The sequence below is a fragment of the Bos grunniens genome, chromosome 1 (assembly GCF_055505025.1).
Source record: "Bos grunniens cultivar Pamir isolate PY7600 chromosome 1, Bosgru_T2T1.0, whole genome shotgun sequence".
Lineage (NCBI taxonomy): Eukaryota > Metazoa > Chordata > Mammalia > Artiodactyla > Bovidae > Bos > Bos grunniens.
This window is the reverse complement of record NC_141165.1, coordinates 104,395,375-104,407,946: the sequence shown is the minus strand read 5'-3', so window position 1 is coordinate 104,407,946 and position 12,572 is coordinate 104,395,375. Positions and strand designations below refer to the sequence as shown.

General features: G+C 40.4%; 1 protein-coding gene across 1 annotated transcript in view; it reads right to left on the bottom strand.

Moving 5' to 3' along the window:
* Positions 1–12,572, bottom strand: part of IFT57 (intraflagellar transport 57) — a 73,483-nt gene that overhangs the window by 50,126 nt on the left and 10,785 nt on the right. The window contains exon 4 of the mRNA XM_086407753.1: positions 4,869–4,959. Within this exon, the coding sequence (XP_086263879.1) occupies positions 4,869–4,959 (91 nt within the window). The remainder of the gene's footprint in view (positions 1–4,868; positions 4,960–12,572) is intronic.

Below are 12,572 nucleotides of genomic sequence, written 5' to 3'. Positions count from 1 at the left end.
TATCCTGTGTTTGCACTAATGATGGTGTACTTAACCAGAGCAAATGATAGAGATGCCAGTGACTCAGTGCCGATGGGAGAAGAGACGAGTTTATAATGCTTTTATAATAACCTAATCAGTACTGTTTACATAGGTGATCAATAAGTACTTGTTGAACTGTGGTCGATTGAACACTATTAGGCAAAAAGCTTTAAGAGTAGGTACTAGAAAAAGAATTTAAGTTATTAAAAATTATTAAGAAAGCAATCAAAATGAATTTGAATATAAACAGACTCAAAAAATAGCTTTAAATGAAGAGGATTTTAATCTCAGTAATTTAAAAGGTACTCAATTTCCTGTCATTTCTTTGCCTAATATGTGTCTTCATTCTCCTACTGCCAATCACTAAGGATATGACTGTATACTGTGAGGACATTCTGTGAGGACATTCTGTGAGGACATTCTTTGAGAACATTCTGTGTCGTGATCCCAATCCTCCCTTCTTCCCTCTCGGCCACCCTCCCTCTCTCCTCCCTCCATCCCTCTCTCTCACTTTCCAGTTATCAATGTGTCCTAACTTGATTTGACCAGTCTAAAATGGAAGCTTTTGAGTTTCTTGTTGATCACAGAAGAACTTTACTTTGTCAGAAATGATCTTTGCCATCTGTGAGCTATCCCACAAACTCTGGCACCAAATTGAAGTAATATCACACCATCCAGAGGCTTTTGGCATTGACCCAGCTCTCCTTACTAAGAGGAATGGGAGAGGTAAGAGGCCTCCTTAGAATAATATAACAACAAGGAAGAAGGAAAAGGAAAAAATTCAAGAGACATGATGTAAGGGAACTAAGAGCCTCAGACACAACGCTTTGAGGAAGGCTTCAGCTTGGTCTTATGACAGCAGAAGGTCTTTACTTCACAGTTGGCAAGAAATGTGTGAATAGGATGCTTTCTAGTTTGTTTCTCTAATTTATACAAACAGCAATCCTGCTTTGAACTTTAAATGGTTCTCAGGAAAAAAAAAATAAAAAACCCTCTATTTTGTAAAAGTTACAAGCAATGTTGTGACAGATGATTTTTTGTCAAATATTTAATGAACAGCTACTATGCACCAGGCATTGCATAATAAAATGGAGACAACAAATGTGCAAAATTGGTTTATGCCCTCATGGAGTTTTCCTTCTGATTAGTTGGTTTTTGTACTTTTTTTCCCTGACTAGCTGTTTTGAGTTATAGGTCTTTGAAGCTAAATATTGATGCATTAGGACCAGGTATCTGTAGATAAACTATTTACTACTAATAATAAACAGTAACTAAGAAACAAGATGAGGAAATATCTGAGTAAAATAAGTGAGATGAACAACAGGGACTGAATGGAAAGATTTATTACACAAAGAATAAAGTCTAAACTCCCTAAAATGACCAAAATGATCTGGACCTGGTCTTTCTTCCCAGCTAACCCTGAAGACGGGAATGGCAACCCACTCCAGTATTCTTGCCTGGAGAAGTCCATGGGCAGAGGAGCCTGGCAGGCTATAGTCCATGGGGTCGCAAAGAGCCATACAAGACTGAGCAACTAACACACACAATCTGAAGTCACTCTCCTCCTCACTCAGGAGAGCTGGCAGCAATGACTTTCCCTCAGTTCCTTGATCATGGTAAGCGCCCTCCTTCCTCTGAGTTTTTGTACATGCAGCTCCACCAGGGTCTTGCCCAGTGCCTGCTACATAACAGGTGCTCAATAAACACATGAATGACTACATTTTTACCTTAAGTTTAAAAATTTATCACATTAAGAAAGATATCTTTTAAACTGGTTTTACAATGGTCTTTTTCTTTTTATAGATAGTAATCATCTTTTTTAAAAAAAATTTATTTATTTTAATTGGAGGCTAATTACTATATAATACTTGGTGGGTTTTGCCATACATTGACATGAATCAGCCATGGGTATACATGTGTCCCTCAACCCGAACTCCCCCCCTCCTCCTCCCTCCCCATTCCCATCCCTCTGGGTTGTCCCCGTGCACCAGCTTTGAGTGCCTTGTTTCACACATGGAACCTGGACTGGTCATCTGTTTCACATATGGTAATATACATGTTTCAATGCTATTCTCTCAAATCATCCCATCATCGTCTTCTCCCATAGAGTCAAAAAGTCTTTTCTTTACATCTGTGCCTCTTTTGCTGTCTTGCATATAGGGTCATTGTTACCATCTTTCTAAATTCCATATATATGCATTAAGAAACTATATCGGTGTTTTTCTGACTTACTTCACTCTGTATAATAGGCTCCAGTTTCATCCACCTCATTAGAACTTATTCAAATGTACTCTTTCTAATAGCTGAGTAACATTCCATTGTGTTTATGTACCACAACTTTCTTATCCATTTGTCTACCGATGAACATCTATGTTGCTTCCATGTCCTGCTGCTGCTGCTAAGTCACTTCAGTCATGTCCGACTCTGTGTGACCCCATAGACAGCAGCCCACTAGGCTACTCTGTCCCTGGGATTCGCCAGGCAAGAACACTGGAGTAGGTTGCCATTTCCTTCTCCAATGCATGAGAGTGAAAAGTGAAAGTAAAGTCACTCAGTTGTGTCCGACTCTTAGCGACCCCATGGACTGCAGCCTACCAGGCTCCTCCGTCCATGGGATTCTCCAGGCAAGAGTACTGGAGTGGGTTGCCATTGTCCTCTCCATGTCCTATTTGTATGGAAATACAAAAAACCTCAAGTAGCCAAAGCAATCTTGAGAAAGAAGAATGGAACTGGAGGAATCAACCTGCCTGACTTCAGGCTCTACTACAAAGCCACAGTCATCAAGACAGTATGGTACTGGCACAAAGACAGAAATATAGATCAATGGAACAAAATAGAAAGCCCAGAGATGGATTCACACACCTAAGGATACCTTATACTTGACAAAGGAGGCAAGAATATACAATGGAGAAAAGTCAATCTCTTTAACAAGTGGTGCTGGGAAAACTGGTCAACCACCTGTAAAAGAATGAAACTAGAACACTTTCTAACACGATACACAAAAATAAACTCAAAATGGATTAAAGATCTAAATGTAAGACCAGAAACTATAAAACTCCTAGAAGAAAACATAGGCAAAACACTCCCTGACATGAATCACAGCAGGATCCTCTATGACCCACCTCCCAGAGTAATGGAAATAAAAGCAAAAATAAACAAATGGGTCCTAATTAAACTTACAAGCTTTTGCACAACGAAGGAAACTATAAGCAAGGTGAAAAGACAGTCTTCAGAATGGGAGAAAATAATAGCAAATGAAGCAACTGACAAAAAATTAATCTCAAAAATATACAAGCAGCTCATGCAGCTCAAAATCAGAAAAATAAGCGACCCAATCAAAAAATGGGCCAAAGAACTAAACAGACATTTCTCCAAAGAAGACATACAAATGGCTAACAAACACATGAAAAGATGCTCAACATTATTCATTATCAGAGAAGTGCAAATCAGAACCACAATGAGGTACCATCTCACACTGGTCAAAATGGCTGCAATCCAAAAGTCTACAAACAATAAATGCTGGAGAGGGTGTGGAGAAAAGGGAACCCTCTTACACTTTTGGTGGGAATGCAAACTAGTACAGCCACTATGGAGGAAAATGTGGAGATTCTTTAAAAAACTGGAAATAGAACTGCCTTATGACCCAGAAATCCCACTGCTGGGCATACACACTGAGGAAACCAGAACTGAAAGAGACACGTGTTCGTCAATGTTCACTGCAGAACTGTTTATAATAGCAATCATCTTTTTTACACATATGGTTTAAAATATTTATACTACTGACAAAATACATTAAAAACTTTAAAGACAGAAAGCATGAAGAGAAAATAATCATCCATAATCCTCCCCACACATAACTAATGTTAATATACTGGTGTTAACTGTTTTTCTGTGTATTTTACATAGTTGAGTTTGTGCATAAAGTATGTTATCATCCCCATGTCACTAACATTTCTTTTAATGGCTATATGACATTCTACCATATGCATATGTCTAATTTATTTAATGGTTATTTTCAGCATTCACTATAAAATAATGCAGTGATTAGTATCTTTGCAGCCTACAGTAGCATAATAAATTACTTTTAAGTTAAAATACAGACTGTATGTATTATCTATTGATTAAAAAAAAAATCACCTGAAAAATGTAATTGGTCTATGACAGTAAAATATACTACAACATTTTTCTTCTCCACCATTTTCACTTTAAATCATATATACACTTTCTAAAATACTAGTGTCAACTCATCTCTGATTCTGAGGAAGAACTCTTCTTCTCTACCATTCTCCTAGTCCAGTCTGTTATAAAGATATGATCATTTAATTTCACACTATAGATAGAATTTTAAGAATGAGAATATGCCCAGAGGTTGCCAAACAACTTAAATAATGTTGATATTTATAAGTATTTTTTAATGTTCCTCAGGGTAGGGTACTAATCATCTTAATTTCAGAAGCATAAAGGAGTTCCTGAGAAATGAATGGTATTCTTATGAAGCAGACTGTATTAATTCAAAAGTCTATTGCTGTCTTCTAAATTCTCTATTATTTATGGTCTATTTAAGATCATGAATGGTTAACTGTTTACCTATATAACTAGTGGTCGACTATTTTCTGTCTATATTTGAAGAACCTCTGCTAAATTCACACCATAATCATTAGTTAACATGAAAATTAATTTAACGAAAGGTTTAAATTACTGATTATTTGGCACTCTATTCAAAAGCTTTTTTTTAATCTACAAACAATGAAATAAACTAATCCAGATAATGGAAGTCTAGGGGAATTCAGAGAAGGGAAATGAATTCAAAGGTGAAGATGGACAAAAAAGTTCAGCAACACACATACCACAAATTCTTCATCCACTTTATTCAATGTTAATTCTGCATCATCTTCTGCAACAGTTTCTTCTTCTAATTCTTCCACTGGGTATGCTGGTCTAAAATAATAAAGCTTTACATGAGATGAGGGAGAAGGCAGTGGCACCCTACTCCAGTACTCTTGCCTGGAGAATCCCATGGATGGAGGAGCCTGGAGGGCTGCAGTCCATGGGGTCGCTAAGAGTTGGACACGACTGAGCAACTTCACTTTCACTTTTCCCTTTCCTGCATTGGAGAAGGAAATGGCAACCCACTCCAGTGTTCTTGCCTGGAGAATCCCAGGGACGGGGGAGCCTGGTGGGCTGCCGTCTATGGGGTCACATAGAGTCGGACACGACTGAAATGACTTAGCAGCAGCAGCACATGAGATGAGAGGGAAAAACAAAACATTTCAGCAGGGCAAAAAGGTACAATGTGAGTATTAAGGATCCTCCCCATTCTACGCCAGTTCTGGTTCTTTTTCACCTGCCCCTCTTCCCATAATCAGTTAAATGTTTCATGTATCCTTCCTGAAACTCTCTATGTAAAGAAGCAAAAACGTTTATTTCCAAACTTGATGATTTAAGTAGTAATACATGAATGGGATGGTACCATGCATACTATTAGCCAACCTACTTTCTTCACTTACTAACATACCATATTTAAGTACATATACAGTTGACCCCTTGGAGAAGGCAATGGCACCCCACTCCAGCACTCTTGCCTGGAAAATCCCATGGATGGAGGAGCCTGGTGGGCTGCAGTCCATGGGGTCACTAAGAGTCGGACATGACTGGGCGACTTCCTTTTCACTTTTCACTTTCATGCATTGGAGAAGGAAATGGCAACCCACTCCAGTGCTCTTGCCTGGAGAATCCCAGGGACGGGGGAGCCTCGTGGGCTGCCGTCTCTGGGGTTGCACAGAGTCAGACACGACTGAAACGACTTAGCAGCAGCAGCAGCACAGTTGACCCTTGAACAACATAGGTTTGAACTGTGTGGGTCTATTTAACACAGAGATTTTTTTTTTAATCTATAGTAAATACTAACTATTACATGATTCTTGGTAGGTTAAATCTACACATGTGGAACTCTGGATACGGAGGAACAGCTTATAAGGAAGCCCTACCCACTCCAGGATTCTTCAAAAATCCAAAGGACAGAGAAGACTGGTGGGCTACAGTCCATGGGGTCACAAAGACACGACTGAGTACCTGAGTATAAGCACAAGCACACTAAGTTACATGTAGATTTTCCACATCCTTAACCCATGCACTGTTAAAAGGTCAATTGTGCATCTCTCTCTCTCCCTCCTCATCTCTTTTTCTTGCCCTCATGCTAGCTCTCTCTCTTAACATATTTGCACTGTTTTCAATCGAACAGCAGTACCATAGCAATATAACTAGCAACTTATGGATGAACATTATTTTTCATTTCCTTACTAGTTCAGTTCAGTCGCTCAGTTGTGTCCGACTCTTTTCGACCCCATGAATTGCAGCACGCCAGGCCTCCCTGTCCATCACCAACTCTCGGAGTTCACTCAGACTCACGTCCATCGAGTCAGTGATGCCATCCAGCCATCTCATCCTCTGTCGTCCCCTTCTCCTCCTGCCCCCAATCCCTCCCAGCATCAGAGACTTTTCCAATGAGTCAACTTTAGCATCATTCCTTCCAAAGAAATCCGAGGGCTGATCTCCTTCAAAATGGACTGGCTGGATCTCCTTGCAGTCCAGGGGACTCTCAAGAGTCTTCTCCAACACCACAGTTCAAAAGCATCAATTCTTCGGCACTCAGCCTTCTTCACAGTCCAATTCTCACATCCATACATGACCACAGGAAAAACCATAGCCTTGACTAGATGAACCTTTGTTGGCAAAGTAATATCTCTGCTTTTGAATATGCTATCTAGGTTCATCCTTACACATCAAGTATAACGGCTGGGCCAACAACTATGTATATTTTGTTGTTTTGTTCAATATTACTAAAAACAACTTCCAAAATGTCACCCTAATTTAAACTCCCAACAGCAGTGATGCCTTTTCCATACATTTGCCAATATGGTAAATAAGCTTCAATTTTTGTCAATCATTAAGGGAAAAAAATCCCACTCTTATTTTAATTGCATTTCTTTCACATGAGAGTGGTTGAATGCCTTTTCATGTTTTAACTGGTTATGTGTTTTTCAGTGAAATGCCTATCAATGCCCTCTGCTTTTGTGTATATTAAGAAAATTAATACTTTGCCTAACCCTGTTAGGCACTTCCCTTGTAGCTCAGTCAGTAAAGAATCTGCCTGCAGTGCAGAAGACCCAGGTTCGATCCCTGGGTTCGGAAGGTCCCCTGGGGAAGAAAATGGCAACCCACTCCAGTATCCTTGCCTGGAAAATCTCACGGACAGAGGAACCTTGTGGGCTGCAGTCATTGGGTCGCAAAGAGTCAGGCACGACTGAGCAACTAACACTTACCCTGTTAAGATATTTTTCTTAGCTTACTACCTAAATATTAGCTATTCAGGACTATTATAATTATTATTACATAGACTTTGCAACGTTTTCTTGCATGAATCCTAATTTTCACATCATATATCTAACATCCCTTCGTGGATCACAGTCTTGCTGTGACAAAGGGGCTTGCATAACTCAAAGAAGCTATGAATCATGCTGTGCAGGGCCACCTAAGATGGACAGGTCATAATGGAGAGTTCTGAGAAGATGTGGTCCACTGGAGGAGGAAATGACAAACCACTCCAGTATTCTTGCCTTGAGACCCCACGAACGGTGTGAAAAGGCAAAAAGATAGGACACTGAAAGATGAAGCCCCCAGGTGAGAAGGTATCCATTATGCTACTGGAGAAGAAAGGAGGGCAATTCCTATTAGCTCCAAAGAGGGAAGTGGCTTGGCCAAAGCAAAAACGATGTTAACTGTGGATATGTCTGGTGGTAAAAGTAAAGACTGATGCTGTAAAGAACAATATTGATAGGAACCTGGAATGTTAGTGTCATGAATCATGGTAAATTGGACAACTTACCATCTTGTGTGGTCAAGTAGGAGACAGCAAGATTGAACATCTACATCTCAGGAATCAGTAGACTAAAATGGACAGGAATAGGTGACTTTAATACAGAGGATCACTATATCTACCACTGTGGGCAATAATTCTTTAGAAGAAATGGAGTAGCCCTTACAGTCAACAAGAGTTCGAAATGCAACACTTAGGTACAAACTCAAAAACAGCAGAATGTTATAGATTTGTTTTCAAGGCAAGTCATTCACAGTAATCCAAGTCTATGCCCCAACCACTGATGCTGAAGAAGTTGACCTGCTCTATGAAGACCTACAACACCTTCTGGAACACCAAAAAAGATATCTTATTCATCATAGGGGATTGGAATGCAAAGTAGGAAGTCAAGACATACCCAGAATAACAGGCAAGTATGGCCTTGGAGTTCAAAATGAAGCAGAACAAAGGCTAACAGAGTTCTGTCAAGAAAATATGCTGGTCATAGCAAACACCCTTCTTCAACAATATAAGAGATGACTCTGGCTGTTCTTTGTAGCCAAAGATGGAGGAGCTCTATACAGTCAGCAAAAACAAGACTTGGAGCTGACTGTGGCTCAGATCATGAGCTCCTTACTGCAAAAGTCAGACTTAAAAAGAAGAAAGTACACAAAACTACTAGGCCGTTCAGATATGACCTAAATCAAATCCCTTATGTTTGTACAGCAGAGGTGATAAATAGATTCAAGGGATTAGATCTGATATACAGAGTGCCTGAAGAACTATGGATGGAAATTTGTGACACTGTGCAGGAGGCAGTGACCAAAACCATCCCAAAGAAAAAGAAAAGAAAAAAAGCAAAGTGGGGGAGGAGGCTTTACAAATAGCTGAGGAAAGTAGAGAAGTGAAAGCAAGGAAGAAAGGGAAAGATATACCCAACAGAGTATATTTTTGAATGCAGAGTTCCAGAGAATATCAGGGAGAAATAAGAAGTCCTTCTTAAGTGAACAATGAAAAGAAAGAGGAGAAAACTACACAATGGATAAGACTAGAGATCTCTTCAAGAAAACTGGAGATATCAAGAAAACAAATCATACAAGGATTGAGCAATACAGGACAGAAAAGGTAAGGACCTAACAAATGCAGAAGATACTAAGAAGAGATGGTAAAAATACACAGAAGAACTGTACAAAAAAGGTCTTAATGATCCAGGTTACCATGGATGGTGTGGTCACTCACCCAGAGCCACAAATCCTGAGTGTGAAGTCAAGTGAATCTTAGAAAGCGTTACTATTAACAAAGCTGGTGGAGGTGACTGAATGCCTGTTAGCTACTTAAAATCCTAAAACATGATGCTGTTAAAGTGCTGCACTTCACACATAAACAAATTTGGAAAACTCAGCAATGGGGACAGGACAGGACAAGGTCAGTTTCCATTCCACTCCCTAAGAAGGGCAGTGCCGTACAACTACTGTAAAACTATGCTCATTTTACATGTACGTGATCAAACTACCATACAACTGCACTCATTTCACATGCTAGAAAGACAATGCTCAAAATATTTCAACCTAGGCTTTAGCAATATGTGAATCAAAAACTTACAGACTAATATGCTAGATTTCAAAGAGGCAGAGGAACGAGGGATAAAATTGCCAACATTTGCTGGATAGTGCAGAATGGAGAAAGCAAAGGAGTTCCAGAAAAATATCTGTGTCTGATTATTTAACTTATATGCAGAGTTTGGTTCAGTTCAGTCACTCAGTTGTGTCTGACTCCTTGCAACCCCATGGACTGCAGCAAGCCAAGCTTCCCCATCCATCACCAACTTCTGGAGCTTGCTCAAACTCATGTCCACTGAATCGGTGATGTCATTCAACCATCTCATCCTCTGTTGGTCTCTTCTCCCGCCTTCAATCTTTCCCAGCATCAGGGTCTTTCTAGTGATCAAGTTCTTCACATCTGGTGGCCTAAGTATCGGAGCTTCAGCTTCAGCATCAGTTCTCCCAATGAATATTCAGGACTGATTTCCTTTAGGATTGACTGGTTGGATCTCCTTGCAGTCCAAGGGACTCTCAAGAGTCTTCTCCAACACCACAGTTGAAAAGCATCAATTCTTAGGCACTCAGCTGTCTTTATATTCCAACCCTCACATCCATACTTGCCTACTGGAAAAACCATAGCTTTCACTATGACGGAGAAGGCGATGGCACCCCACTCCAGTACTCTTGCCTGGAAAATCCCATGGACAGAAGAGCCTGGTGGGCTGCAGTCCGTGGGGTCACCAAGAGTCAGACATGACTGAGCGACTTCACTTTCACTTTTCACTTTCATGCACTGGAGAAGGAAATGGCAACCCACTCCAGTGTTCTTGCCTGGAGAATCCCAGGGATGGGGGAGCCTAGAGGGCTGCCCTCTATGGGGTCGCAGAGTTGGAGACGACTGAAGTGACTTAGCAGCAGCAGCAGACGGACCTTTGTCGGCAAAGTAATGTTTCTGCTTTTTAATATGCTGACTAGGTTGGTCATAGCTTTTCTTCCAAGGAGCAAATGTCTTTCAATTGCATGGCTGCAATCACCATCTGCAGTGATTTTGGAGCCCAAAAAAATAAAGTCTCTCACTGTTTCCATTGCTTCCCTGTCTATCTGCCATGAAGTGATGGGACCAGAGGCCATGATGTTAGTTTCCTGAATGTTGAGTTTTAAGCCAACTTTTTCACTTTCCTCTTTCACTTTCATTAGAAGGCTCTTTAGTTCTTTTTCACTTTCTGCCATAAGGGTGGTGTCATCTGCATATCTGAGGTGATTGATATTTCTCTCAGCAATCTTGATTCCAGCTTGTGCTTCATCCAGCCCAGTATTTCACATGATGTACTCTGCATGTAAGTTAAATAAGCAGGGTGACAATATACAGCCTTGACGTACTTCTTTCCCAATTTGTAACCAGTCTGTTGTTCCATATCCAGGTCTCACTGTTGCTTCTTGACCTGCATACAGGTTTCTCAAGAGGCAGGTCAGGTGGTCTGGTAAAGAGATGGGATATCCCATCTCTTTAAAATTTTCCAGGTTGTTGTGATCCACACAGTCAAAGGCTTTAGTGGAGTCAATAAAGCAAAAGTAGATGTTTTTATGGAACTCTCTTGCTTTTTTGATGATCCAACAGATGTTGGCAATTTGATCTCTGGTTCCTCTGCCTTTTCTAAATCCATCTTGAACATCTGGAAGTTCTCAGTTCACACACTGTTGAAGCCTGGCTTGGAGGATTTTGAGCATTACTTTGCTAGTGTGTGAGATGAGTGCAATTGTGTGGTGGTTTGAACACTCTTTGGCATTTCCTTTCTTTGGGATTGGAATGAAAATTGACCTTTTCCAGTCCTGTGGCCACTGTTGAGTTTTCCAAATTTGCTGGCATATTGAGTGCAGCACTTTCACAGCATCATCTTTCAGGATTTGAAATAGTTCAACTGGAATTTCATCACCTCCACTAGCTTTGTTAATAGTGATGCTTCCTAAGGCCCACTTGACTTTGCATTCTAGGATGTCTGGCTCCAGGTGAGTGATCATGCCATCATGCTTATCTGAGTCATCAAGATCTTTTTTGAATAGTTCTTCTGTGTATTCTTGCCACCTCTTCTTAATAGCTTCTGCTTCTGTTAGGTCCACACCATTTCTGTCCTTTACTGTGCCTATCTTGCATGAAATGTTCCCTTGGTATCTTTAATTTTCTTAAAGAGATCTCTAGTCCTTCCCATTCTATTCTTTTCCTCTATTTCTGTGCACTGATCACTGAAGAAGGCTTTCTTATCTCTCCTTGCTACTCTTTGGAACTCTGCTTTCAGACAGGTATATCTTTCCTTTTCTCCTTTGCCTTTAGCTTCTCTTCTTTTCTCAGCTATTTGTAAGGCCTCTTCAGACAACCATTTTGCCTTTTTGCATTTCTTTTTCTTGGGGATGGTCTCGATAACTGCCTCCTATACAATGTCATGAACCTCCATCCATAGTTTTTCAGGCACTCTATCAGATCTAATCCCTTGAATTTATTTGTCACTTTCACTGTATAATCATAAGGGATTTGATTTAGGTCAAAACTGAATGGTCTAGTGGTTTTCCCTACTTTCTTCAATTTAAGTCTGAATTTGGCAATAAGGGGCTCATGATCTGAGCCACAGTCAGCTCCTGGTCTTGTATTTGCTGACTGTATAGAGCTTCTCCATTTTTGGCTACAAAGAATATAATCAATCTGGTTCGGTATCGGCTACCTGGTGATGTCCATGTGTAGAGTCATCTCTTGTGTTGGAAAGTAAAAGTAAGTATTGAACACTTATTTCTCTACCAAGATTAATGACACATAGGGCACTGGATCAAGATGCCAGAGTAACAGGATGTGCAGTTATCTCATCCTGCGAGGGCACCAAAATTGGAACTAGCTCTTAAACTACCATCAACAGAATGCTGGAACCCACCAAAAAGACACCCCATGTCCAAAGACAGAGGAGAAGCCACCACGAGATGGTAGGAGGGGTGTAATAATGATAAAATAAGATCCTATAACTGCTGGGTGGGTAATGCACAAACTGAAGAACAATAATACCAAAGAAGTTCTCCTACTTTTGTGAAAGTTCTGAGCCCCAAGGTAGGCTTCCCAGCCTGGGGACCCAGCAAAAGGATTAGGAATCCCCAGGGAATCTGACTTTGAGGAC